Here is a 27500-nt window from a genome sequence, read left to right as displayed (position 1 = left end):
GGGACAGCCCTACTTTAGCTCCACCTGTGAGTGGATCATTCATTCATCTTCCATGGGCACAAGCTACCTCTGACACACTCCTAGTAAAGCACACTGTTAGACAACTGTACTACAGACTATAAGTCATGTTTTGAAAGGCTTTGCTGGTGGTTAGCTGAAACATGTTAGCGGTTCTGCTCGTGGTTCAGTCTAACTAATGTTCAAAGTGCCAGAGCAGGGATTTTAACTGGCAACTGCCCTGACAAAACTACAGTTTTCTGACAGTCTTCAGTACTGTGGAGGGTGTACTACTACGACAACCGTAAAACAATGTGAGAATTACAGTGTATACCAAAGATTGAACTTTCACTGATGTTGTTAGTTTATACATCCTCACGGTTCCTTACCGAGTCGCCCAGTCACCCAAACCCTGATCAACTAACACTAATCAGTTCAGTTGGGGGACGTCTCTCCCATTGACCTTTCAATGGATTAAAAAGATGTACTCAATCCACATTAAGAAACTCATCAGAGCATACTGACATAGTGACATATGTCAAGTCAAGGTCTTTAGTGATGTATTTGTTACGTCTTTCCCACAATGTCTTATTCTAAACCACCATGCCATGCTTGAGAAGAAAGGAGGCCTTCAAAGATGATTGGACGTCCAAACTGTCCTTTAGAGTCTGGTAGAGAACCGACAGAAGCATTCCTTCAAGGGGGAGGGACTACACTGCTACTGTAAATGTACAACAACAATAAGCAAAAGCCAAACCAAAAAATAACAACAGATAACTGCTGAGAGAAACTGCTCGAAAAATCGGTCAAATAGCTTTATCCTTTAGTTTTCCTCTTTCTGTCTGTTACGCTTCTACTCCAAAGACAGCCCGCCCCCAGTGGAGGTGGGGCAAAAGGTGTAGAAGGTGGAGCCTACTGCAGGTGTGTCTGCAGGTAAAACTAGGAAGAACCAAACCAAAAAAGAGGGAGGGGGATTTGAAATCCAAAGAGCTTTTCATTGCTTGTCTTTATAGTACTTAAAAATGTAACTACTTCTACTACTACTACTACTACTACTACTACTATGTTGCTTCTTTTGCAATATTTGATTTTTATTAAATGTAATTTATATTTTTTTATGTAATTTCTTTTTTTATTTTTAATTCAGATTTAATTTAAACTGTTTTGTTTTTCTGTTGCAAAATGTCCCCCTTAACCTTTGACCCTTAATAGCTTTGCCAAAGTTTACAATGTTTGTTCTGTTAATCTTTCTATTTTGGCGCTGTATTTATTTATGAGCCGTTCTAGAACACATTAGTTTTGTACTTAATAATTTAATGTTATTTAATTAGATGTAATCACTTTTTTTGTAATGAATATTTATGGTTATTTAAGAATGTTAGTTGCATCAAAGATGCAGTGCTTCTACACCACAAGTTAATTTATTCCTATCTTTACTTTGAGGAGCCGGGTGAATGTTTGGTGACAAAATACTGTAGGAATGTGTGATTAGAAGTAGAGAGCGTTCTCTCCTGTCTCCTCCCACCCTGCACTGTCCCCCTGTGCGACCTTTATGATCAAATGAATCAGGACCAGTAGTACAAAGGATGGGCACTGCATCGCTTTAACCGTTTCTTTCAAGGGATCGTTCCATTGTTGGCTTGTTTTTCATTTTGTTTTAATGCTAAATATTTTGCAGTCGGCCGTTACTGAACAAGCATTGACCTTTAGATGGATGTAAGGGACACTTGAAGAGGTCAGAGGTCATAGCAGACCGCTCGCTTTGTGTGTTTCCACCCGACCCCCCCTCCCTCCCTCTGGGCTGCTCTCCTGTGCTGCACTTACTTACAATCTTAGATCACTTAACTCAAAATTGGACTCATTGACAATAATTGATTTATTTCCATATTTCCAACCATTGGAAATATGGAAATAGTAATCACCAAACATACTCAATTAGTTTAAAAAAATTCTTAGATTTCTGGATCATTGGTGTCTGCTGGAGGCTGGTGGGCCCGCACAGGAGGGGTGTGTGAGTGTAAACATGCGTGTGTGTGTGTGTGTGTGTGTGTGTGTGTGTGTGTGTGTGTGTGTGTGTGTGTGTGTGTGTGTGTGTGTGTGTGTAAGCAGCCTCTCGGACCTCGTGGGGTAGCGGAGGACACGCTAAAGCTAGCTGCTTCCCGACAGACTTTGTGTGTAAAAAAATTAAGGAAAAAAATGAAAAGATAAAGGACCAAAAAAGTTTGTTAGAAGCGCAAGAGGCGGGGGCAGGATGGGGACGGACAGCGTCCTGTAAAGAAAACAGAGAAACCAAAGATGTACCTTCTCTAGGCTTGTCCCTCTTCTCTCTCTCCTCTCTTTCAGTCTCTCCTCCTGTTCTGAAGGAGACAGGAAACGGTGTGAGCTCTCTTCCCTAACAGGGGGAGAAGGGGGCTGTAGACACAAACACCCAACCAGCCAGCCATTGTTGTCGTAGGGAAGCCCTCCCAGTGGCCAGATGAAACAGGTTGAAGAGTCAGGTAGCCCTAGTGTCTCATCCTGTCACACCATCCAACATGAGATGAGGTAAAACTAAACCCCCCAGCTGATGCCCACAAAAGGATGGATGTTTTTTTAAGACCCCAGGAGGCCACATCTGTACTCCAGTAAGATGACATCACTGTCTGACCTGTCACTCAAAGCGCTTGGGGAAAGTCCCTCCGGTGGGGAAGTCACTCAGACCCTCATGAGAGAGAGAGAGAGAGAGAGAGAGAGAGAGAGAGAGAGAGAGAGAGAGTTGCTTGTTCTCTCTAACCATGCTAACCATGGCTTGTTGGGGTTGCTTTGTTCTTGTATGTTTCCTGAGTCAGTTCTGCTCCCAGAGAGGTTGCGGGGGGTTGTTGGTTTGAATCCTTAGAGATCCCTGGCCTTGCTTCCGACCAAATGACAGTCCAGACCCCTCACTGGTGTCTAACGAGTGTCTGTTCAAATACCTCAAAGTATTCAAAGTATGAAACCAAAGTATTCCCCTTGAGCTGGTCTTCACTGCCTCTGGCCACACGTGCCCACGGGCCCTGAGGCACGTGTCCAGGGCCAGGTTTCAAACCCTTGCTACTGGGTTCCATTACAACCTCAACCTGCCGCATGCGGTGGGAGGGGCTTCAATCACACAAAAAACAAGTTTGGAGTGGTTGTGTCTGTTGTCCCTCCTCGCCTGTTGGTCCGTTCAAAGCAGTGTTGTTCAACACTAACCAAGGTGGTGAAGCAGTGTGTTCTGTCTATGTCTCTCTACCCTACTCTATCTAGAGTAGTAGGTTGCAAAGCTTTAAAGGCAGAAGAGACGGCGGCCGTGGTTGCAGATATACCTCATAGCGTATAGCTTTAGTGCCATGTTTAGTATGTAGCGTACCCTAATGCGCTATATATGGCGTGTGTCAACCGTTACTCATGGACCCCTCCCTCCTGGGGTCACCGACCTTTGAACCAAATGATACGGGGTCAGAGGTCAGCAGACCACCTTCTGTCTTGATTTTTTTTTTCAGATAGAATAACATTTATTTTGTGAACGTTGGAGAGGAGTGCCGAAACCAAAAACGGAAGAGCTTGTTCTTTTTCCTCTACACTCTCTCTCCCTCTGTGTGTGTAGTTGTTTTATCTCTCTGTCGTCTCTCCATCATCGGCTGAGGAGGGGGGTTGGACTGACGGATTTTGGGGAAACTATTGGAGCAATGCCAGATTTGAACTGCCTTTAATCAGATCATAACCTCTTCATTTGGATCCTATCCAGCCATTTAACAATTGAACTCCATGAATCATTGATTTTAGTTATTGATTATATCTGATCAGTGTTCTATTCTCCAACATTACTGCAGACTGATTTTATGCATGATTATATTTACAGTTAGCTAGCCATGTAATGCATTGTGATTAATCTCCTTGTTATTATGTATTATTACTTTTATTTAATAATGGGTATTGTACTATTAGCTTGCGTTACGTTTTGCATCACTCTGAATCAATAGCACATGCTGACAGGTGGTCAATCAGCAGACAGGAACAGGAAACAGAGACCTCCATAGGTCCTCCTCCTGTTACCTTCCAAAGAAAGACCCTCCGACCAAGGTAGCATTGTGCAAACAAGGAAGCATCCTGCAAGCAAGATAGCATCGGGTGAACCATGTGGCTTCAAAAACTAACATTCCAAAAGTAAGCCACCATGAAACAGGTAGCACCTTGTGAAAGAGGCTTTAAGAGGGCTTCAGGTAGCACCATGTGAAGGAAGCAGCTTTAAGAGGGCTTCAGACAGAACATGGATCCAGGGGTCTGAATTAGTCCCCTTCTGTCTTTCCATCCTCTGTAGTGCCTGACCATCCCCTCAGGAGTCACCTCAGTCCGTCTGAAGGTGTCTGATGGATCATGATTGTATTCAATTAATTAAAACAACCCAAATTCAGTAATTCACGAAACACCTGTCGCCAAACCAAGTCATTATTTGTGAAGAACCTAGAGAAGATTAACAGTATTTTAAATATAGCCACAAAGTGTTTCGTTTTAATCAGTATTTCACTTTCGAAAATGCCAAATGTCATCTAAATGACAAAATGTTGCAGTTTTAGCGCCATATTGACCAAAGATCACGTTCTGAAATTGTAAACCAAATGAAATCAAATATAAACCAAAGCAAACTCCATGCCTGTCCATATTGCTTATTATCTAGCACATGCCAAAGCAGCCTGACCCTACCTTATTGTCATCACCGAGCATTATGCGTTTTATTTTTTTGATCCCTCGGTTATTTCCAAAAGATTGATTTTCCGATATTTTTTTATATGGTTTTGTTCCAAAATTGTTGTAATTATACTGAAATTCTGCATTTTATTTTACAGGAAAAAGAAACGATTGAAAACTTGTGGTGTGGAATTAAATGATCAAAATTGAAGGAGGGATTTGGAGTAAATGTTGTTCCTCTATGTATAAATGAAAAATAAAGTTGTCACAATGGTCTTATCCATGTATAACCGTCTGCCATCAGTCTGCTTTTTAAAAAAGTTTTTAAACCTACTTGAATCATTCAGTCGTAAGATGACTCTACACCTCCACACCCTCCTCCACACCCCGTTAACTCCCTGCTCTCTCTAATCAACCTCCTGAATCTCTCTAATCTGTCCCTGAGCAGATCCAAAGCTCCACCTCTCTGCATGCCTCCACCCTCTTGCTCATCGCTTGCACCAGCTGTTTCTACCCCGAAGGGAGAGAAGGAGAGGGGAGGAGGGTACGGGGGAGGGGAATGATAGGAGGTGAGAGAAAAGGAGAGCGGAAGAGAAATGATAATGGCAGAGGAGAAGATGGCCCCAGACACTCATTGGCTCAGAGAGAGCTGATCTGGGACCAATCAACCCCAGAGGTGATGACTGGGAGGGGGAAGGGGGGGGGGGGGGAGCACCGAGCAGAAGGAACAATGAGTAGAAAAGAGCGAGGGGATCCAAGTGAGTGGAGAAGAGCGAGGAGATCCGAGTGAGTGGAGAAGAACGAGGAGATACAAGGGTCACAGGAGAGGAGGGAACCGTTACCGTGTGTGGGGCAATAAGCCATGGAGAAATAAAAAGATAAATAAATGAAAGACAGAAGGAGAAATAGGAGAGGTGAACCACAGTTGGGAAGGGAGATTACAACAGCAACGCCTCACTTTGGCCATTAGGTGCTTTTATTTTGAAGGAAGACTGATCATACATTTTATCCCATTTTATTTGGGTCTCTTACATATAAAAAGATACACGTCTGCACAGCAAGAGGTGGATGAATTATGAAAGGATTAATAAATACCTAAAAAAAACACAGACAGGCTTAATGTAAACTCAAAGAAATACAACAAACTTTAGCATCCTTTACAGAAAGGATGGCTCAGAGTTAATGCATCATGATGTCCGGAAACAAAACAAAGACAAGCCAAACGATAGGTACTAGGGGCATGTTCACCTCTGGAAGACCACTGGATATCAGGAAACAACGGAACATTATAGTGGTCCAAGAGAGTACCTTTAATCTGTGCTCCCCAAATAAGTATTGAATGCTATGAACAATGCCAGCCCAGATACCCCCAGTGTTGTATGCTGCTGGGTGCTTCAGTACAGAACCCTCCCGCCCAGAGCACAAGGGCAGGATTCACTTCAGGGACCTTCAGTTCAGTTCCTATCTGGACATTTTGTTGAAGTACACATGCATGGAAAAGCAAAGATCTAGCCGTTGAGCTTGTAAAAAGGCACATAATCAAGGCTTTAGAAATCAGCACACACAACGTTGTTCAGCTTGTCCTCAGGAAAGGAAGGGAATTCAATGTATCGTCACACACATCTAAGAACAGTGACACACATCTGAGAACAGTGACACACATCTGAGAGCAGTGACACACATCTGAGAGCAGTGACACACATCTAAGAACAGTGACACACAGCCCAGTAGTGGATCCAGGGCAACCAAATGTCACATAAAGCAGTAGACCAGAACATTCATTAGTGTCCCAGGATGTAACCGGTCATGTTCGGTTTACCTTGTACTCTTAAATTCTGAAAAACACCACAAAAAACAAACCAGAGTACTGCATTGTACCTGAATAGTGAAAGAATCCTCTCCTCAGAAGCCTCACATGATATATCAGAGATTGAGAGAGATATACACACACACACACATATACATATACATATACATATATATATATACACACACACACACACACACACATTATATATATATATATATATATATATATATATAGTCATGACCTCACTGGAACATGTTCTAGCCAAGCTAACCTGGGAAAGTTAATCCCATTTGAAATCTGGTTTTAAACCCAGTGTTCGCATGACAGCAGGACAATATGTTAGGCTCACTGCGGCCTGAATAAAGTGGGCATTGATGCCGTATTGTTTAGTGAGTAGTGAAGTACTGCATGTTGCCCAGGCTTCTAGCGGTCGGTGAATAGGAGGAGGAGTCTCCTGTGGGGTAAGGTAGCATGAACCACGTAGCGGTTGTGATGGCGACTAGCATGACGAAAGCAGATCGAAGCACCAAAGATATTTACGATATTCCAGATTTAACTGTTGGAAGATCTACCAATACTGGTGTCAGGTTGGTGAACTTCACCCGCCATAACTGATCTAACAAGTACTTATCTAGTGACACACCCTGTAATGATGGTGACCATGGTTAGCGCCCATCTCCAACAGAAGACACTGAACTCAGAATAAATCCTGTAAGTGATAAAGGGAAGAGATGTGTGCACTCGGAGTCCACAGAGTTCTACACTCTGCTCCTGAAGGCAAATCAATTAAACGACCAATAATAATTAGAATTGTTCTGCATCAGATGTGCTGTCTCCGAGTTAACCCTGTCCTTACTTATTTATGAAGCACATAACGACTGAGGTGAAATTAGTTTCCCTTTTCTCCTCCAATTAGAAGACAGGGATTAGAGATTAGGCGGGATATCAGAAGCTGACTAATGTGGTGGAAGCAGCAAGACGCAGGTGGGAAAAAACATCAACGCCGTCCCAATATTTATCAGCAGACAGGGTTTCCTACACACATGTTCAGGGGCCAAATGTGTGAAATTAATAAATAACCAATAAATAACAACTTCCTGTCGCCTGCACTCTATTGTGACTCTTGTATACCAGAGTCTCATCGTCCTGGACGACGCAGGGCGCTGGACTTCAATGGAAGTTTGCAAACTGACTTTGCATTGAAGTGTGTGTGTGTGTGTGTGTGTGTGTGTGTGTGTGTGTGTGTGTGTGTGTGTGTGTGTGTGTGTGTGTGTGTGTGTGTGTGTGTGTGTGTGTGTGTGTGTGTGTGTGTGAATATGTACACTATATTATGCAGCATGTAACACTATCTCTATGCATTCTAATGGATCCTCCTGTGCGGTGCTACAGGCGTCATATAGTGGGTGGTGCTGGTGGTGCCGTCACACTTTCTGGGCGGAGAAGAAAGCCTTGGTCTCTCCGCAGGTGGGGTTGATGCAGAGGGGGCACCGGAGGGTGAGCTGGCGGGAGCAGGGCTGGTCAGAGAGCAGGTGGGACTGGACCAGCTCTGCCAGCGCCTGCAGACAGAGAGACACCCATCATCACCTGCTGCTGCTCACCCAACACACCGGCCACGCACCGCTACAGACGAGCTACAACTGGTTATTCAGAACAACACAGAACCCTCCTCAGACAGGTCACAGCCTGAGACTGTACCTATATACAGGGACATAATAGAACTATATACAGGGACACCTTTAGAACTATATACAGGGACATCTTTAGAACTATATACAGGGACACCTTTAGAACTATATACAGGGACATAATAGAACTATATACAGGGACATAATAGAACTATATACAGGGACATAATATAACTATATACAGGGACATAATAGAACTATATACAGGGACATCTTTAGAACTATATACAGGGACATCTTTAGAACTATATACAGGGACATAATATAACTATATACAGGGACATCTTTAGAACTATATACAGGGACATAATAGAACTATATACAGGGACATAATAGAACTATATACAGGGACATAATAGAACTATATACAGGGACATAATAGAACTATATACAGGGACATAATAGAACTATATACAGGGACATAATAGAACTATATACAGGGACATAATAGAACTATATACAGGGACATAATAGAACTATATACAGGGACATCTTTAGAACTATATACAGGGACATCTTTAGAACTATATACAGGGACATAATAGAACTATATACAGGGACATCTTTAGAACTATATACAGGGACATCTTTAGAACTATATACAGGGACATAATAGAACTATATACAGGGACATAATAGAACTATATACAGGGACATCTTTAGAACTATATACAGGGACATAATAGAACTATATACAGGGACATCTTTAGAACTATATACAGGGACATAATAGAACTATATACAGGGACATCTTTAGAACTATATACAGGGACATAATAGAACTATATACAGGGACATAATAGAACTATATACAGGGACATCTTTAGAACTATATACAGGGACATAATAGAACTATATACAGGGACATCTTTAGAACTATATACAGGGACATCTTTAGAACTATATACAGGGACATAATAGAACTATATACAGGGACATCTTTAGAACTATATACAGGGACATCTTTAGAACTATATACAGGGACATCTTTAGAACTATATACAGGGACATAATAGAACTATATACAGGGACATCTTTAGAACTATATACAGGGACATCTTTAGAACTATATACAGGGACATCTTTAGAACTATATACAGGGACATCTTTAGAACTATATACATGGACATAATATAACTATATACAGGGACATCTTTAGAACTATATACAGGGACATCTTTAGAACTATATACAGGGACATAATAGAACTATATACAGGGACATCTTTAGAACTATATACAGGGACATCTTTAGAACTATATACAGGGACATCTTTAGAACTATATACAGGGACATCTTTAGAACTATATACAGGGACATAATAGAACTATATACAGGGACATAATAGAACTATATACAGGGACATAATAGAACTATATACAGGGACATATATAGAACTATATACAGGGACATCTAGAGCTATATGGACAAAATATATTGAGTAATCTATTGAACTATATACAAAATGTAGTGTATGTATGTAATGTATGTGTGCGTACAAACCTTCATGAACAGAGGATTCCCGTTCAGAGATTCGGCTCGTCTAATATTCTCCACTCCACACTGGAGAGCAAAAGAAACAAGTAAAGAATGAAAAACCAACACTACACATATTTGTGGTGTTTCATATAGTTTATATGTATATAGTGTATAATAGTCAGACCCTTGAATGCACATTGAGATGGTATGCTTTTCTTGGTTATATTTATATCTAGCAAGACCACTGACTGGTAATCATGAGTGAGTGAGTGAGTGAGTGAGTGAGTAATGAGTGAGCGAGTGAGTAAGTCCTACCTCCTCCCCCAGCACCTGAGAATACTCGATGTCCAGCTCGTGTAGCGTCTCGATGTGGTCTGAGGTAAAGGCGATGGGGACTAGCAGCAGGTTCTTCTTCCCCCGCTCACACAAACCCTTGATCACGTCGTCTGTCTGGGGCCCCAACCACGCCATGGGCCCCACCTGAGTGCCAGGAACCACCCCTCAGTTAGTACACACAGTACACAGCGGACACAAGAGGCCCCTACACACCTGATCCTCAGTTAGTACACACAGTACACAGCGGACACAAGAGGCCCCTACACACCTGATCCTCAGTTAGTACACACAGTACACAGCGGACACAAGAGGCCCTACACAACACATAACTGCAGCCGCTTTGGCAATGTAAAGAGAGAGGATAGGGAGAGTTAGGAAACAGAGCATATGTAGACTATTAAAGTGTTTATAAAATGCGCTCATTAAAACATGTAAATCATACTAAACTGTTTGTTTGACGGCATTGAAGAAACACACAGTATTCAGATCAAGGTAAGGATCTGACGACTAATAGAGACACATTAGAGACACATACATGGCAAATGTCTCTATAACAATACAACTAGGGCAACGCAGGTTAAGATTCCCTCCTCTAGTGTGTGCGTGTGCGTGCGTGCGTGCGTGCGTGCAGACCTTGGACTGCCACACGAGCCTGTAGGGGTTACAGTGGTCCAGTGCCTCCATGACCCTCTGGACCGTCGCCCCCACCTCCTGGGGATAAGGGTCTCCACGGTTCACCACCTACACGCAGAGGAAGGAGAACAAGGAAGTGCATTTGTAAATGGGCGTGGCGTTTCCTGTGGGGAAGTGTGATGATTGGTCCAACTACAGGCAACGCTGCAGTGAACATCAGTAGACCTCGTTTCAGAGATCAGAATCCAAATCCAAAAGGCATGACCTATAGGCCTGTAACGATATGTATATATATATATATATATATGTGTGTATCCAAACCGAAATCGTGACACTCAGAGCCACAAACCTGTCTCGCGGTGTGAGAAGGCAGAACCACGACACGCCCTTTTTTTAAAGCAGCTTTCACACCACATGGCAAACGCCCTGATGACCACCCCGCTGCCGGAGGGCTCCGCACGCCGTGGTTAAAGGGCCGGGCGTTTTTAAAAGCGGCTGCTACCGTCAAAAGTTTTAACACAGGGAAAGCTGAGTGGTAGCGGTGGTAGGGCCAAACCTGTGTGGTCCACTTCCTGGACCAACTGCCGCCCTTCCCTGAAATTAATGGAGGCGGCGAGTTGCCTTGCGGCAGTGTGAAAGCAGCTTGACACACACACACACACACACACACACACACACACACACACACACACACACACACACACACACACACACACACACACACACACACACACACACACACACACACACACACACACACACTACCGCTCGCTCTCCTTGCTTGTCCACTCACTTGCTGACGCCCCTCACACACACTGCCATTCTCGCGCACACACACACTCGTGTTACACTCTAACACTAGGCCTCATTATTGTGAATCAGTTCATGTTTCATGTTTTTTCCCATTAATTTGAAAGTTAGGCTATTAAACATGTTGCATTCTATACGGCCTGATTATGTCATTATTTAAGCTACATAGCCTAATTAAGAAGCGATAATAGGATATTTCACCAGCATATCATCAAAATGTCCAGAAAACGAAACCTCTGCAGGTCAGTCACCGTTTTTTTTTCTAGCGGGAACCCTGGTTAGTGATACCAAACTATTCAAATTATTTTTATTTTTATATTATTTATTTGACATTAATATTTAAGAATACGTAGGCCTAAACCACTTGCCTACCTGCAAGCATCCTCCGACTAAATGTTACATTAAGTTAATTGTTATGTAAGTAAATGTTGTTTAAATAAAATGCTTTTTAAATTTAAAAAAATCGTAGGATGTATCGAACCGTGGGTCCAAAATCGTGATACAAACCGAATCATGAGTTGGTGTATCGTTACAGCCATAATGACAGAGAGAGTGGAGTCTACGCAGGACTCATGACGGAGAGAGTGGGGTCTACGCAGGACTCATGACGGAGAGAGTGGGGTCTACGCAGGACTCATGACGGAGAGAGTGGGGTCTACGCAGGACTCACGGCCATGGGGAGAGAGTGGGCGGAGAAGAGGATCACGACGTCATTCCTCTTATCTTCTGGAAACTTCAGCAGCTCGTTGCGGATATGATCTGCAAAACACTGTCAAGGAAAGATCATTGAAATACCCACAAAGTATTCACTATAAATACCTCCACAAGGTTACGACTTAGTGCATTATTTCAAACTTCATGAGGAGAAAGTTCAAAATGGTTAACAAGCTTTATAAGTGTGTGTGTGTGTGTGTGTGTGTGTGTGTGTGTGTGTGTGTGTGTGTGTGTGTGTGTGTGTGTGTGTGTGTGTACCTCCACCAGCAGAGGGTGGGTGGGCCAGCGGTCGATCACGCTCCAGCGCATCTTGGGCCCCTCCCCCCGTTCCCGATAGTAACGGTAGATGGCGTTCAGGCTGCTTCCTGTTTAACACAAAAAATAAAAACAAACTCATGTATAAAGTATACTGAATACACATAGAATATAAGTTTATATATATATTTATTTATTTATTTTTACTTGATAAAGAATTTTTATATATATTTTTTTAAATTTCTGTCCACTACTGGGAAGTATTGTGTATATAGTACAGTAGTATTACATGGGGTACTACTGGTAGTATTCCCTGTAGTAGAGCAGCTGTACTGGGGGTACTGGTGGTAGTATTACCTGTGGTAGAGCAGCTGTACTGGGGCTACTGGTGGTAGTATTACCTGTGGTAGAGCAGCTGTACTGGGGCTACTGGTGGTAGTATTACCTGTGGTAGAGCAGCTGTACTGGGGGTACTGGTGGTAGTATTACCTGTGGTAGAGCAGCTGTACTGGGGGTACTGGGTGAAGGCGACCGCCCGCTCTATCCCGTCCTTCTCCATCTCTTTGATGGAGTCCTCCGTCAGCGGGTGGACGTAGCGGAAGCCGATGTAGAACTTGTGAGGCGCTGGGAACACAGACGCCAGGTTGGTGCTTTGATCCAGGATCCTCGTATCCTGTCCTCCCCCTGCCTCCTCCCTCTCCCCTCTGCTGTGCCCCCCCCACACGGTCCAGGCTGTCCCAGTTCATCAGCTAGGAGACCCCCGAAGAGAACAGGGTTGTAGCGCGGTACACAACAGAGTTGTAGCGAGGTACACAACAGAGTTGTAGCGTGGTACACAACAGAGTTGTAGCGAGGTACACAACAGAGTTGTAGAGAGGTACACAACAGAGTTGTAGCGTGGTACACAACAGAGTTGTAGCGAGGTACACAACAGAGTTGTAGAGAGGTACACAACAGAGTTGTAGCGCGGTACACAACAGAGTTGTAGCGAGGTACACAACAGAGTTGTAGAGAGGTACACAACAGAGTTGTAGCGCGGTACACAACAGAGTTGTAGCGAGGTACACAACAGAGTTGTAGCGCGGTACACAACCTGAGCTAGAGAGAGAAGGGGTACTACAGACCGGTTGGGGTGGTCTCCATGACATGAACACGTTATCAGGGAGGGTTGTGAGGACACACCCCTGCTCAACCCTCCTTATCTCCAACAAACACCAGCCCTTCTACTGGCTATCCCGACCCAGTGGCTACTGACAATACACAAAGTATTATATGGATTTGGGAATTCACAGCTTCTTGTTGATATCTTTGTGATTATTTACCATGACATGCAGTGTTATTATATTACATTTATAACACAACTGTGATGCTGAACACCTGGCTTCATGAAGACGCATCCGTCTTTTAGAATAAGAGTTGATGAACATCTTTCAGAAGGATATTCCTTCATCAGAAACAACGCTGAGACCCAACGGACACCAGCTGGACTGATGTGATCTGTGGAGCAGCGAGAGCCTTCTGTCTGTTCTGCCCCGATAGGGAAGGAACACACATGATCTGTTACTGAGGACAAATGCTGCTTAAGTAACGTTAAAAGAGGCCCAGGATAAGTAGGGTACGGACAGACAGCACAGCCTACATGCCGACTCAAACCCATGAGTAGATTGAGAGGTGACTGAATGTCTGTCTATATTGACATGGTACCGGCCTCTGTGTGATCCACAGACTACGCCACACCGAGCCCCAACTTGACAAACACAAAATGAGGAGAAAAATAAGTTTAGCCTGACGAAGGTTCTCCTAACCCGTGTACACGGCAGGGATCAGACCAGGTGTCCACTATGTCAACGGACTATCTCACCTGTGTCAGGGGACATCTGGTCCAGGAGGCGCACCATGCCCTCCCCCTGCATGGAGGTCCAGTGTTTGATGGGGGAGCCTCCTCCGATGCGACTGTACTGCTCCTGGATCTTTGGCGTCCGCCGCCTCGCGATCAGTGGCCCCAGCTTACTGTGGAAGAGGACCAGACGGGGTATTACCCTCCATCGTACGGGTACTACCCTCCATCGTACGGTTACTACCCTCCATCGTACGGTTACTACCCTCCATCGTACGGTTACTACCCTCCATCGTACGGTTACTACCCTCCATCGTACGGGTACTACCCTCCATCGTACGGTTACTACCCTCCATCGTACGGGTACTACCCTCCATCGTACGGGTACTACCCTCCATCGTACGGTTACTACCCTCCATCGTACGGTTACTACCCTCCATCGTACGGGTACTACCCTCCATCGTACGGGTACTACCCTCCATCGTACGGTTACTACCCTCCATCGTACGGTTACTACCCTCCATCGTACGGTTACTACCCTCCATCGTACGGTTACTACCCTCCATCGTACGGTTACTACCCTCCATCGTACGGTTACTACCCTCCATCAGCTCACGGTGGAGGGCTTCTTACCCTCCATCAGCTCACGGTGGAGGGCTTCTTACCCTCCATCAGCTCACTGTGGAGGGCTTCTTACCCTCCATCAGCTCACGGTGGAGGGCTTCTTACCCTCCATCAGCTCACGGTGGAGGGCTTCTTACCCTCCATCAGCTCACGGTGGAGGGGGAACAGTACTGGTTATTACCCTCAATGGATAAATCACTGTGTTGCCACAGTCCCTGGTCATATCGTGTGTTAACATGAACATAAAGTTTAACACTGGGATCTTCCTCTATATCAATGGGAACACGAGGCAAGTATTGCCAGATTGGGCGGGAAAATCTGGCCCAATCTGGCAACACTGAACATGAGACAACTTGAAGGCGTTGAGTTCATTAAACAGACGTGGTTCATGGATCCCGGTCCAGTGTGGTGTGAGTGTACCTCTGTACAGGGAGCTTCATGAGGTCAGTGTGGTGTGAGTGTACCTCTGTACAGGGAGCTTCATGAGGTCAGTGTGGTGTGAGTGTACCTCTGTACAGGGAGCTTCATGAGGTCAGTGTGGTGTGAGTGTACCTCTGTACAGGGAGCTTCATGAGGTCAGTGTGGTGTGAGTGTACCTCTGTACAGGGAGCTTCATGAGGTCAGTGTGGTGTGAGTGTACCTCTGTACAGGGAGCTTCATGAGGTCAGTGTGGTGTGAGTGTACCTCTGTACAGGGAGCTTCATGAGGTCAGTGTGGTGTGAGTGTACCTCTGTACAGGGAGCTTCATGAGGTCAGTGTGGTGTGAGTGTACCTCTGTACAGGGAGCTTCATGAGGTCAGTGTGGTGTGAGTGTACCTCTGTACAGGGAGCTTCATGAGGTCAGTGTGGTGTGAGTGTACCTCTGTACAGGGAGCTTCATGAGGTCAGTGTGGTGTGAGTGTACCTCTGTACAGGGAGCTTCATGAGGTCAGTGTGGTGTGAGTGTACCTCTGTACAGGGAGCTTCATGAGGCTCAGTGTGGTGTGAGTGTACCTCTGTACAGGGAGCTTCATGAGGTCAGTGTGGTGTGAGTGTACCTCTGTACAGGGAGCTTCATGAGGTCAGTGTGGTGTGAGTGTACCTCTGTACAGGGAGCTTCATGAGGTCAGTGTGGTGTGAGTGTACCTCTGTACAGGGAGCTTCATGAGGTCAGTGTGGTGTGAGTGTACCTCTGTACAGGGAGCTTCATGAGGTCAGTGTGGTGTGAGTGTACCTCTGTACAGGGAGCTTCATGAGGTCAGTGTGGTGTGAGTGTACCTCTGTACAGGGAGCTTCATGAGGTCAGTGTGGTGTGAGTGTACCTCTGTACAGGGAGCTTCATGAGGTCAGTGTGGTGTGAGTGTACCTCTGTACAGGGAGCTTCATGAGGTCAGTGTGGTGTGAGTGTACCTCTGTACAGGGAGCTTCATGAGGTCAGTGTGGTGTGAGTGTACCTCTGTACAGGGAGCTTCATGAGGTCAGTGTGGTGTGAGTGTACCTCTGTACAGGGAGCTTCATGAGGTCAGTGTGGTGTGAGTGTACCTCTGTACAGGGAGCTTCATGAGGTCAGTGTGGTGTGAGTGTACCTCTGTACAGGGAGCTTCATGAGGTCAGTGTGGTGTGAGTGTACCTCTGTACAGGGAGCTTCATGAGGTCAGTGTGGTGTGAGGGTACCTCTGTACAGGGAGCTTCATGAGGTCAGTGTGGTGTGAGTGTACCTCTGTACAGGGAGCTTCATGAGGTCAGTGTGGTGTGAGTGTACCTCTGTACAGGGAGCTTCATGAGGTCAGTGTGGTGTGAGTGTACCTCTGTACAGGGAGCTTCATGAGGTCAGTGTGGTGTGAGTGTACCTCTGTACAGGGAGCTTCATGAGGTCAGTGTGGTGTGAGTGTACCTCTGTACAGGGAGCTTCATGAGGTCAGTGTGGTGTGAGTGTACCTCTGTACAGGGAGCTTCATGAGGTCAGTGTGGTGTGAGGGTACCTCTGTACAGGGAGCTTCATGAGGTCAGTGTGGTGTGAGGGTACCTCTGTACAGGGAGCTTCATGAGGTCAGTGTGGTGTGAGTGTACCTCTGTACAGGGAGCTTCATGAGGTCAGTGTGGTGTGAGGGTACCTCTGTACAGGGAGCTTCATGAGGTCAGTGTGGTGTGAGTGTACCTCTGTACAGGGAGCTTCATGAGGTCCGTGTCATTGAATAGGCGGAGCAGGAAGTCGTGGACGTCCTCTAGTTTCTCCGGCCCGCCCATGTTCAGCATCAGGATCCCAGTCTTGGGCTTCCTGCAACACGCCTGGCACTTACTACACGCTACTGACATGTGATCTACATGGCACTTACTACACGCTACTGACATGTGATCCACATGGCACTTACTACACGCTACTGACATGTGATCTACATGGCACTTACTACACGCTACTGACATGTGATCTACATGGCACCAACTACATGCTACTGACATGTGATCTACATGGCACTTACTACATGCTACTGACATGTGATCTACATGGCACTTACTACATGCTACTGACATGTGATCTACATGGCACCAACTACACGCTACTGACATGTGATCTACATGGCACCAACTACATGCTACTGACATGTGATCTACATGGCACTTACTACACGCTACTGACATGTGATCTACATGGCAGTTACTACACGCTACTGACATGTGATCTACATGCTTTATGTAAGCCAGAAGTGCTAGGTATATTAGCTATATGATGATACTAACTACACCTTCAACACATATTACATTCCTCCAGGATAAGTGGAATATACTTCAGCAGCACAGGAAATGTTTAATTTGAAAGAGATCACTTGTTGAACGCTAGTCTCACTGAGCCCATACTAGCAGACATCACATAGCAGAAACCTGCTGGCTCATTCTAGAACCTTCACTCACCAAGAATCGATGAGAAATGAAAGAAAAGAACCAGGCATTGTAGATAGTTTGGGGTGTGTGAGTCTGGTGTATGTGTGTGTGTGTGTGTGAGTTTGGTGTGTGTGTGTGTGTGTGTGTGTGTGTGTGAGAGTACCTGTTCTCCAGGGTCTCTATGGGAGAGGTCTGTGCCAGTGCAGCAGCAGTACAGCGTCTCCTCAGGAAAGCACACACGCTGGATACTAACAGACACACACACACACACACACACACACACACACACACACACACACACACACACACATATGTTATCTATAGCAGTTCACTATACATTGCAGGGCTGGAGGTTAAATTCCCTGTGTAGGGATCAATACAATACAAATCAAAAAATATAAAGTACGATTATATACAACTGTGGTTACATCAGCACAGTCAAAGTTTATCAATGAAATCCATTTCATAATGCAGACTGCAGTACCCCCCACGGCCACGGGGGGCGCGGGTTATGCAAGTTGAGAAATTTGAATTGTGTAACAAGGAAATTCTCCTTTAAACATCCTCCCACTTTAAACACACCTCACCGCCTCAAGGTTTGCTATTCAGGACTTCTCTTCACGTCCAGTGCTCGGGACAGTGTTTAACGTTAACACAGTCACGAAACATCGTAACCTAGCGTAATGTTGATAATAGTTACACATGTTGCTACAGCCAGACCCACTACATAGGGCTGCACACACAGCGGCACCACCACACCGACACACGGCACACACAGCCCGTGCAAGGGGCGTGCAAGGCGAGCTGGACTGCACGGACCCGGTGTCCTACAGTGGGATACAGTAGGATACAGTAGGATACAGTAGGGCTACATGGCTAACAGCACACTTGACCTACGGTGAATGAGCCTCCGAGTGCCTCCCAGCACCGCCATCATGGTCCCTCCTCACCGTCCGCTCAATAGGAAGAGTTAACTCCGTCTGGATAGTCGCTACGCTATGAACTATTGGAGCTACACGCACAAGCCCTTCAGCCTCGACCCCGCTCTGACCGACTGACAGACAGCAGACCACCACTCTGACTGACAGTAAACCACCACTGTGTCGCCGACGTTTCCTCTGCGTCATAACGCGTAGTAGGCAGACCCCGCCCAGTCAGACTATAGCCACGCCCATTCCGACTAAAGCCACGCCCACTTTACCTCTGTTCGCCCGTAGATAAAGTATCTGAAAGAACCCCTTGATGGTTCAGCGCGTTATTACCTTAAACTGAACAAACTTTGACTGAACAAACAGTCAATTTCGACAACATTAAAATAGTTAAGAGAATGACTTGATGTGTCCTTCTTCCTCCTGCAAATCAATGTGATCTGTGTGAAATGTGTCAAAGTGTTTCCTTGTCCCTGGCCCAGAACCGAAGGAGGAACTAGATTCTAGTTCCTCCTTCGAGGAATGTGATCTAGTTACCTGATCATAGCCTCGGGTATGATGGGCAAAAATAACCTAACGGACACATTACATTACGAATATAGTCAACTCTGGGTCCAAACCTAACGAACACAACACACCACACATCAAGAGGGTCAAGATGACCCTGGAGCCGTATCAGTCTGCGGAGAACACTGCCACAGCTGGATGGCGAGGACACACATATCACACAGAAAGACAACACAACCCGGAGGCTCAGGGACAAGAGAACCCTCGATAACCCACACAAAGTCTACCACACACACCTGGCTAGGAAAGAACTATAAGTTTCACATGCACCGGATCACGGGGGCTCTTCTGAAGCAGAACCTCCTCGGAGGCGAAGCTCCGGACGACCTCAGCGCTGTTAGGGGACGTAGAATATTCGATCTCTCACGCTTTATGAATCAGTATTACCTTTGCTACTTTACTCAATAAATCCGAGGCCCTCGTGCTGGCAGACTTTATTACCTCTCCGTCTCATTTTATCTGGTCAAGTAACTAGACACTGTTTTTCCCAACAGGTATAACGGTTATACCCGAGACTATGATCTGGTAAGTAGAATATGATCTGATAACTAGGAACTTACTATTGTTTAGTTCTTGCGTGTTTGTTGCCTGTGATGTAAATGGCTGGCTTTGTTAACCCAACAAACAAAGCCAGCCATTTACATCACAGGCAAAAAACACGCAATAACTAAACAATAGTAAGTTCCTGTTCATTTTTAACACATGCTTTCTCCCAGGAAGCAGGCATTGTTCACATATATTGTTCTCTTACGAGATATATATATATATATATATATATATAGGGTTTAAGCAATGCTATAAGAAATGAGTTTTACCAACAATAAAATGTGAATGTTGTAATATGATTGTGTTACGAACCGTCTCTTATGAGAGAGTTGATATGAAGAATTGTGGTTGTGAAAGCAGAAAAACAATCCAGAGTAAAAGTATTTTTATTTTCAAGCCAATAGGAAAGCAGCGCAGACAAGGTACCGTAGCACAGAACCTTTATGGAACCGTTGGTCTACCGAGAGCACGAGCAACATCCAGACGAAGCATAGGGACTGAGAATGAACAGCGCGTGTGTGTGTGTGTGAGTGAGTGTGTGAGTGTGAGTGTGTGTGTGTGTGTGTGTGTGTGTGTGTGTGTGTGTGTTCAGGGCCTGCAGCGCTGGATGAAGCGGGGGTACAGGCAGACGTCTCTGATGTGGTGGCGGTTCAGCAGCCAGGTGAGGAACCGCTCCAGACCGAGGCCGTAGCCCCCATGGGGACAGGAGCCGTACTTCCTCTGGAGACACACACACACACACACACACACGTTAATACACACACACACACACACACACACACACACACACACACACACGTTAATACACACACACACACACACACACACACACACACACACGTTAATGGACACATCACACACACACACGTTAATACACACACACACACACGTTTATGTACACATCACACACACACACACACACACACACACACACACGTTTATGTACACATCACACACACACACACACACACACACACACACACACACACACACACACACACACACACACACACACACACACACACACGTGTTAATAGACACAACACACACACACACACACACACACACACACACACACACACACACACACACACACACACACGTTTATGTACACATCACACACACACACACACACACACACACACACACACACACACACACGTTAATGGACACATCACACACACACACGTTAATACACACACACACACGTTTATGTACACATCACACACACACACACACACACACACACACACACACACACGTTTATGTACACATCACACACACACACACACACACACACACACACACACACACACACACACACACACACACACACACACACACACACACACACACACACACACACACACACACACACACACACGTGTTAATAGACACAACACACACACACACACACACACACACACACACACACACGTTTATGTACACATCACACACACACACACACACACACACACACACACACACACACACACACACACACACACACACACACACACACACACACACACACACACACACACACACGTGTTAATAGACACAACACACACACACACACACACACACACACACACACACACACACACACGTTTATGTACACATCACACACACACACACACACACACACACACACACGTTTATGTACACATCACACACACACACACACACACGTTTATGTACACATCACACACACGTTTATGTACACATCACACACACACACACACGTTTATGTACACATCACACACACGTGTTAATAGACACACACACACACACACACACACACACACACACACACACACACACATACATACACATTACTATACACATCTCACACACACACACACACACACATTACTATACACATCTCTCACACACACACACACACACACATTAATATACACATCTCACACACACATTACTATACACATCTCACACACACACACACACACATTACTATACACATCTCACACACACACACACACACACATTACTATACACATCTCACACACACACACACACACACATTAATATACACATCTCACACACACACATTAATATACACATCTCACACACACACACACACACACATTACTATACACATCTCACACACACACACACACACATTAATATACACATCTCACACACACACACACACATTAATATACACATCTCACACACACACACACACACACACATTACTATACACATCTCACACACACACACACACACACATTAATATACACATCTCACACACACACACACACATTAATATACACATCTCACACACACACACACACACATTAATATACACATCTCACACACACACACACACATTAATATACACATCTCACACACACACATTCCTATACACATCTCAGGCCTAGGCAGGTGTACCAGTAGAGGGCCTTACCTGATCCGTGTACCAGTAGTAGGGCGTGGGGTCGATGCCCTCTCTTTTGTAGCCCTCCAGAAGCTCCTCAGCATCCCAGATACGCATGGAGCCTCCAACGATCTCGCCCACGTTAGGCATCAGGACGTCCACCTGGAGACACACCGCGGTCAGACCGCTAGCCACAAGGCCAGCTAGCCACAGGGCCAGCTAGCCACAAGGCCAGCTAGCCACAAGGCCAGCTAGCCACAGGGCCAGCTAGCCACAGGGCCAGCTAGCCACAGGGCCAGCTAGCCACAGGGCCAGCTAGCCACAGGGCCAGCTAGCCACAAGGCCCGCTAGCCACAAGGCCAGCTAGCCACAAGGCCCGCTAGCCACAAGGCCAGCTAGCCACAAGGCCCGCTAGCCACAAGGCCAGCTAGCTCATCACCTAGCCACAAGGCCAGCTAGCCACAGGGCCAGCTAGCCACAGGGCCAGCTAGCCACAAGGCCAGCTAGCCACAAGGCCAGCTAGCTCATCACCTAGCCACAAGGCCAGCTAGCCACAGGGCCAGCTAGCTCATCACCTAGCCACAGGGCCAGCTAGCCACAAGGCCAGCTAGCCACAAGGCCAGCTAGCCACAAGGCCAGCTAGCCACAGGGCCAGCTAGCCACAAGGCCCGCTAGCCACAAGGCCAGCTAGCCACAAGGCCAGCTAGCCACAAGGCCAGCTAGCCACAAGGCCAGCTAGCCACAAGGCCAGCTAGCCACAGGGCCAGCTAGCCACAAGGCCCGCTAGCCACAAGGCCAGCTAGCCACAAGGCCAGCTAGCCACAAGGCCAGCTAGCCACAAGGCCAGCTAGCCACAGGGCCAGCTAGCCACAAGGCCAGCTAGCCACAAGGCCAGCTAGCCACAGGGCCAGCTAGCCACAAGGCCAGCTAGCCACAGGGCCAGCTAGCCACAGGGCCAGCTAGCCACAAGGCCCGCTAGCCACAGGGCCCGCTAGCCACAGGGCCAGCTAGCCAGAGTCATACAGCTAGCTCATCACCTAGCCACAAGGCCAGCTAGCCACAAGGCCAGCTAGCCAGAGTCATACAGCTAGCTCATCACCTAGCCACAAGGCCAGCTAGCCAGAGTCATACAGCTAGCTCATCACCTAGCCACAAGGCCAGCTAGCCAGAGTCATACAGCTAGCTCATCACCTAGCCACAAGGCCAGCTAGCCAGAGTCATACAGCTAGCTCATCACCTAGCCACAAGGCCAGCTAGCCAGAGTCATACAGCTAGCTCATCACCTAGCCACAGGGCTAGCTGAACACATAGCTACCGCTATGGTTAGGGTTCTGGCTCTCACAAAGCCAGTTAGTGAAACACCATGTAATGAAAAAACTAATAGCACAACTACTAGCCAAACACTACTCTCCATCACACGACTCGCTCGCCGCAGCTAGCCGTAGCTAGCCGACCCTGCTGTAGCTAGCCGACCCTGCTGTAGCTAGCCGACTGGGCCCGCTGGGCGGCTGGGCGGCTGTGGACTGACCGACTCGGTGAGGCGCCGGTCCTCAGGGCAGCGCATCATGTAGAAGGACTTGATCTCGGCGGGGAAGCGACACAGCAGGATGGTCTCGTTGATGGCGTCGGTCATCAGGCGCTCCGGGGCTTCTGGGATGTCCTAAGAGAGACCTTTGATTTAACTGTCAGCGTTTGCTTTCACAACTTAGTAAAACAATTATAGTCATATTATCATCATAATCGTTTGCAATTACAAAATATGTCATTCAGGACTTCTGGATGCGGTTGGTGTGATGTGTTTTGTGTGGTGCAAAATGAATTGCTTGTCCACATGAATGGCATGTAGGCTACATGGCATTCAGTGAATGGTAACCTACTAGCCCCATACAACAACTCCACCGCTATGCTAATGCAGGGATTTTCAAACTGTGGTCCGCGGAACCGAAGCAAAAAAATAAAAATAAAAAAAGCAAACTTCGTGATCACATCACATGCTGAAACAATATCTATATCTGAAACAATTTGTTGAAAATTATAAATGGAAGAAATAAGGCCTATTATTATTTGAATTTCCAGTAAGTTTCTTGATCTCCCGTTTCTGAAATGTTTTGCATATGTTACTTGGACAAACTCCCAGCCTGTTCGTTGAGGACTTTGAGAAGATTTGATATTTGACTTTATCCAGTTAAGTTCAGTTTGTTTGTGATTACTGTACATATTTAATACTCCATTGCTATGGATATAAGCCTGGTGTTCAAATGAACCTGATTACGCCCTCGGGCACTTTAAATAAATACATTAAATATGTGGCATCCGTTGTGTGCAGTAAGCGTTCTTTTAACAAGCCTGTTGTACTGATGCTATGTTACTTTTAGTGCTAATATATGCCTATTAAGAGGTGCGGGTAATTCAGGTAGGACTGTGTGTAGACATATGCAGTAGGTGACTGTATCTATTCCAGTCTCTGCCTATACAGATACCACATAATCAATTCAGGGAGTGGGATAAATTGATATCTCGTTTTATTTGGGGAGGGAAAAGACCAAGGGTTAGATTTACAACAATGCAGTTGCCCAAAGAGAGGCAGGGGTTGGCAGTGCCCAATCTCGAGGATTATTATTATGCAGCGCAGCTCAGGGCGGTGATATGTTGGTGCAATTCAAATTATGAAGCCAGATGGAGGTTCATAGAAACGGGAGGGCTAGCAGGGAGAGAGGGCTTTCAGATCCAGACAATGTTAGGGGATAGGGAACTTTTTAGGACACAGGGGAAATTATTGGATGCAATCACTAAATTCACTTTAGACATCTGGAACACTGTAATTAAGAGGTATAAACTGGAAAAGGAAACCAAGGTTCTTAGATGGCTGGCTCATGACAGTAGGTTTCAACCAGGGAAAGATCATTGGGGTTTTAAGAGATGGGAGGTTAGGGGTATCACAGCAATATGTACTATAATGGATAAAGGGGACAAAGCTTTCAGTGTCTTAAGGACAAGTTTGATTTGGGGGGTGGAGACTATTACAGGTATATACAAGGCAAGGCAACTTTATTTATATAGCACTTTTCATACACAAGGCAGACTCAAAGTGCTGGTACAGGTGAAAGATTATTATGATAAGGAAATAAAAATAGACAAATCTGTAGGACGGAACCCGCTGATTCAATTGGTGGTTAATGCATAAGAAGGGAGGAAAGTGAGGGCCATTTCAGCTTTATACCAAGCACTGCATGAGAACAGGGGTAACTCAACGAATTATATAAAGGACAAGTGGGATAGAGAATTAGAGATAGAGATGACCGAGGAGGAATGGGAAAATGTATGTAGGATTCAGCACTCAGCTTCGCGGTTGTGGAGGGAGTTTGGTTGGAAGAATGTCATCCGGTTCTTCATAACACCAAAAGTGAAGGGGAGGTATGCACCAGAACATAATGACTGCTGGAGACAGTGTGGCCAGGTTGGGGCTGACCATACACACATATTTTGGAAGTGCCCCAAGTTGAAGGTGTACTGGGAAGAAATATGGGGGACATTGAAGAAGATTTTGGGTTATGGAGTGCCTATGACTGGATTGGTGCTGTACCTGGGGAATCTGACGGAGATAAACGTACAAGCTGGGGATTTGTATCTGGTCAAAATCTTGCTTGTCGCTAGTCGGAAAGCTACAACTAGAGCATGGTACAGGGTTGACCCGCCTACAAAAGAACAGTGGTTGAGTGCTGTAGAGGAAATATATGACATGGAAAGGTTCACGTTTATACTGAGGGTGTAGGGGGGAAGCTTGACTCGAGATGGGTGAAATGGATCGAGTACAAGAGAGAGGAACAAATGTAACGTTTATAGGACGCCGCATGACCATGAAACCTGCAAGAGATGTTGTGTAAATAAGGAGTAGCCCACATGTCACACTGTCATTTTATTTTATTTTATTTTTTATTATTGTTATTATATTATTATTATTTCTGTTTAGTTATTTCGTTGTCTGTATTATTATGGTTGCAATGAAACTGTGATTATCTTTAATTTGCAAAACTGCCAATAAAAATTTAAGTTACAAAAAAAAAAAAAGAACTACTACACCGGTACCCAACAAGTTGAAAACAGGTGTAATACCATCAATCGCCTCTTGGCGCCCGGACCAGTGCATGTAGACCAACAGAGGGTAAACCAGTTACCATATATGCAGAGTGCAGACAGTAGGTAGGCTTTTGACACCCTGGTTTCCTCACATCCACCATAAGCAGATTAATCATTCACAACTGGTTGCTAACCTACTAGATGCTATTCTCCTCCCCAGTGCTGTCTGCTTTTGGGTGTGAAGCCCACACACAGGGGCTATGGGCCTGTGGCCCTACACAGGGCCTGGAGTCCAGAGGAAACACGAGGGCAGATGAAGGTCTGAAGGCAGCTGCCACAGCCCCTCTGTACTCCACCATACAGACGACACAATTGGCGTCCTCGCTGACCATGGGGGAAAGCTCAGACCAAGGCCTCACCCACAGAGCCTCCGTGGTGGAGATCAGCTGGTGCAGACCCTCCTGCTGGGTTGTGGTAGAACGGGCATCCTTGCTCGCCGTAATATTTGATGTTTAATCTACGCAATTATGAGACATGGTAGTGACTACATGTCAAAGGGGGGAATGGTAGCACTAAGAAATACGGGCCAAAGCAACCGCTGACACAGGTAACACTGCTAGTTCTGCTGGCCATGAGGGGGCGTATGAGAGCACAGGTAAAAGAGGCTTTTCCACCGCCCGAGGAAGGACAACTCCATGACCTACAGCCAGGAGATTGTATTGCGGCCAAAGCTTATCGTAGACATGCCTGAAACTCACCAAGGGGGTTGGGACCTTTCAAAGTCCTGCTGGTCACTTTGCGGGCTGTCAAGGTAGCCAAGAGGGCAACTTATAATGAATGACACACAAAGCTGTTCCAAATCCAAGCCAAATGGATGGCGTGGGCCATTGGTGGTGGCGATACCACCGTCTCACATAGGATTTGAAGTCACCCAGGTTGCACTCCAACATGACCAGAGATGTGTGTAAGTGACAGGTGCTTGGAAGAAGACTTTGAAGATTCTGTTGGAAATTTCCATTCAGGGAACCAGGCCATGAATGACCTTCATAAAATCACTCCCTGAGGTATCCAAAGTTTGTCTATGTCCCTTTGTAAGGTATCTGATAATGGTTTTTGATGCCCTACTGATAATATTATCATTGTTGCACCAGTTAAAGCCTTTGTAACCTTTATGTTTTTGTAAAAAAAAAAGATCAGATCAGATCCCTGGTGAGAATAGGACTCTTTTTCTTAGTCATTTTCTTCTTCGTCTTCA

At 45.8% G+C, this 27500-nt stretch overlaps 2 protein-coding genes across 3 annotated transcripts in view; both read right to left on the bottom strand.

Annotated features, from left to right (window-relative positions):
* Positions 1 to 5625: 5625 nt before the first annotated feature.
* Positions 5626 to 18803, bottom strand: fech (ferrochelatase). The gene is made up of 11 exons (XM_084482773.1): positions 18623 to 18803; positions 17889 to 17973; positions 17004 to 17123; positions 14267 to 14415; positions 12895 to 13029; positions 12409 to 12515; positions 12107 to 12205; positions 10627 to 10734; positions 9973 to 10137; positions 9682 to 9741; positions 5626 to 8049 (listed from the first exon to the last, which is right to left on the bottom strand). Exons 1-11 carry the CDS (start codon positions 18660 to 18662, stop codon positions 7915 to 7917), a joined length of 1203 nt encoding a protein of 400 aa, XP_084338899.1. The 5' UTR covers positions 18663 to 18803; the 3' UTR covers positions 5626 to 7914.
* A 1334-nt stretch (positions 18804 to 20137) lies between these two features.
* The window catches only part of nars1 (asparaginyl-tRNA synthetase 1), an 18358-nt gene continuing 10995 nt past the window's right edge, over positions 20138 to 27500 (bottom strand). For both annotated transcript variants that reach the window (XM_084482744.1, XM_084482743.1), the window contains exons 13-15: positions 23697 to 23828; positions 22199 to 22330; positions 20138 to 20487 (exon numbers count right to left, since the gene is read on the bottom strand). In XM_084482744.1, coding sequence (XP_084338870.1) covers positions 20356 to 20487; positions 22199 to 22330; positions 23697 to 23828 — 396 coding nt within the window. In that variant the 3' untranslated portion in view covers positions 20138 to 20355. The remainder of the gene's footprint in view (positions 20488 to 22198; positions 22331 to 23696; positions 23829 to 27500) is intronic.

Source organism: Micromesistius poutassou, assembly GCF_964030765.1.
Source record: "Micromesistius poutassou genome assembly, chromosome: 18".
Taxonomy (NCBI): domain Eukaryota; kingdom Metazoa; phylum Chordata; class Actinopteri; order Gadiformes; family Gadidae; genus Micromesistius; species Micromesistius poutassou.
Note: the sequence above shows the minus strand (reverse complement) of the source record. Positions and strands in the feature narration are given on the sequence as shown.

Coding starts and splice junctions, on each gene's coding strand:
- fech (XM_084482773.1), bottom strand. CDS start 18,662: ATGATGGCGGTGCTGGGAGGCACTCGGAGGCTCATTCACC. Junction 13,030..14,266: donor CCAGATGTCCCCTGACACAG/GTGAGATAGTCC, acceptor CTGTGTTCCCAG/CGCCTCACAAGTTCTACATC. Junction 12,516..12,894: donor GTACAGCTGCTCTACCACAG/GTAATACTACCA, acceptor TGTGTTAAACAG/GAAGCAGCCTGAACGCCATC.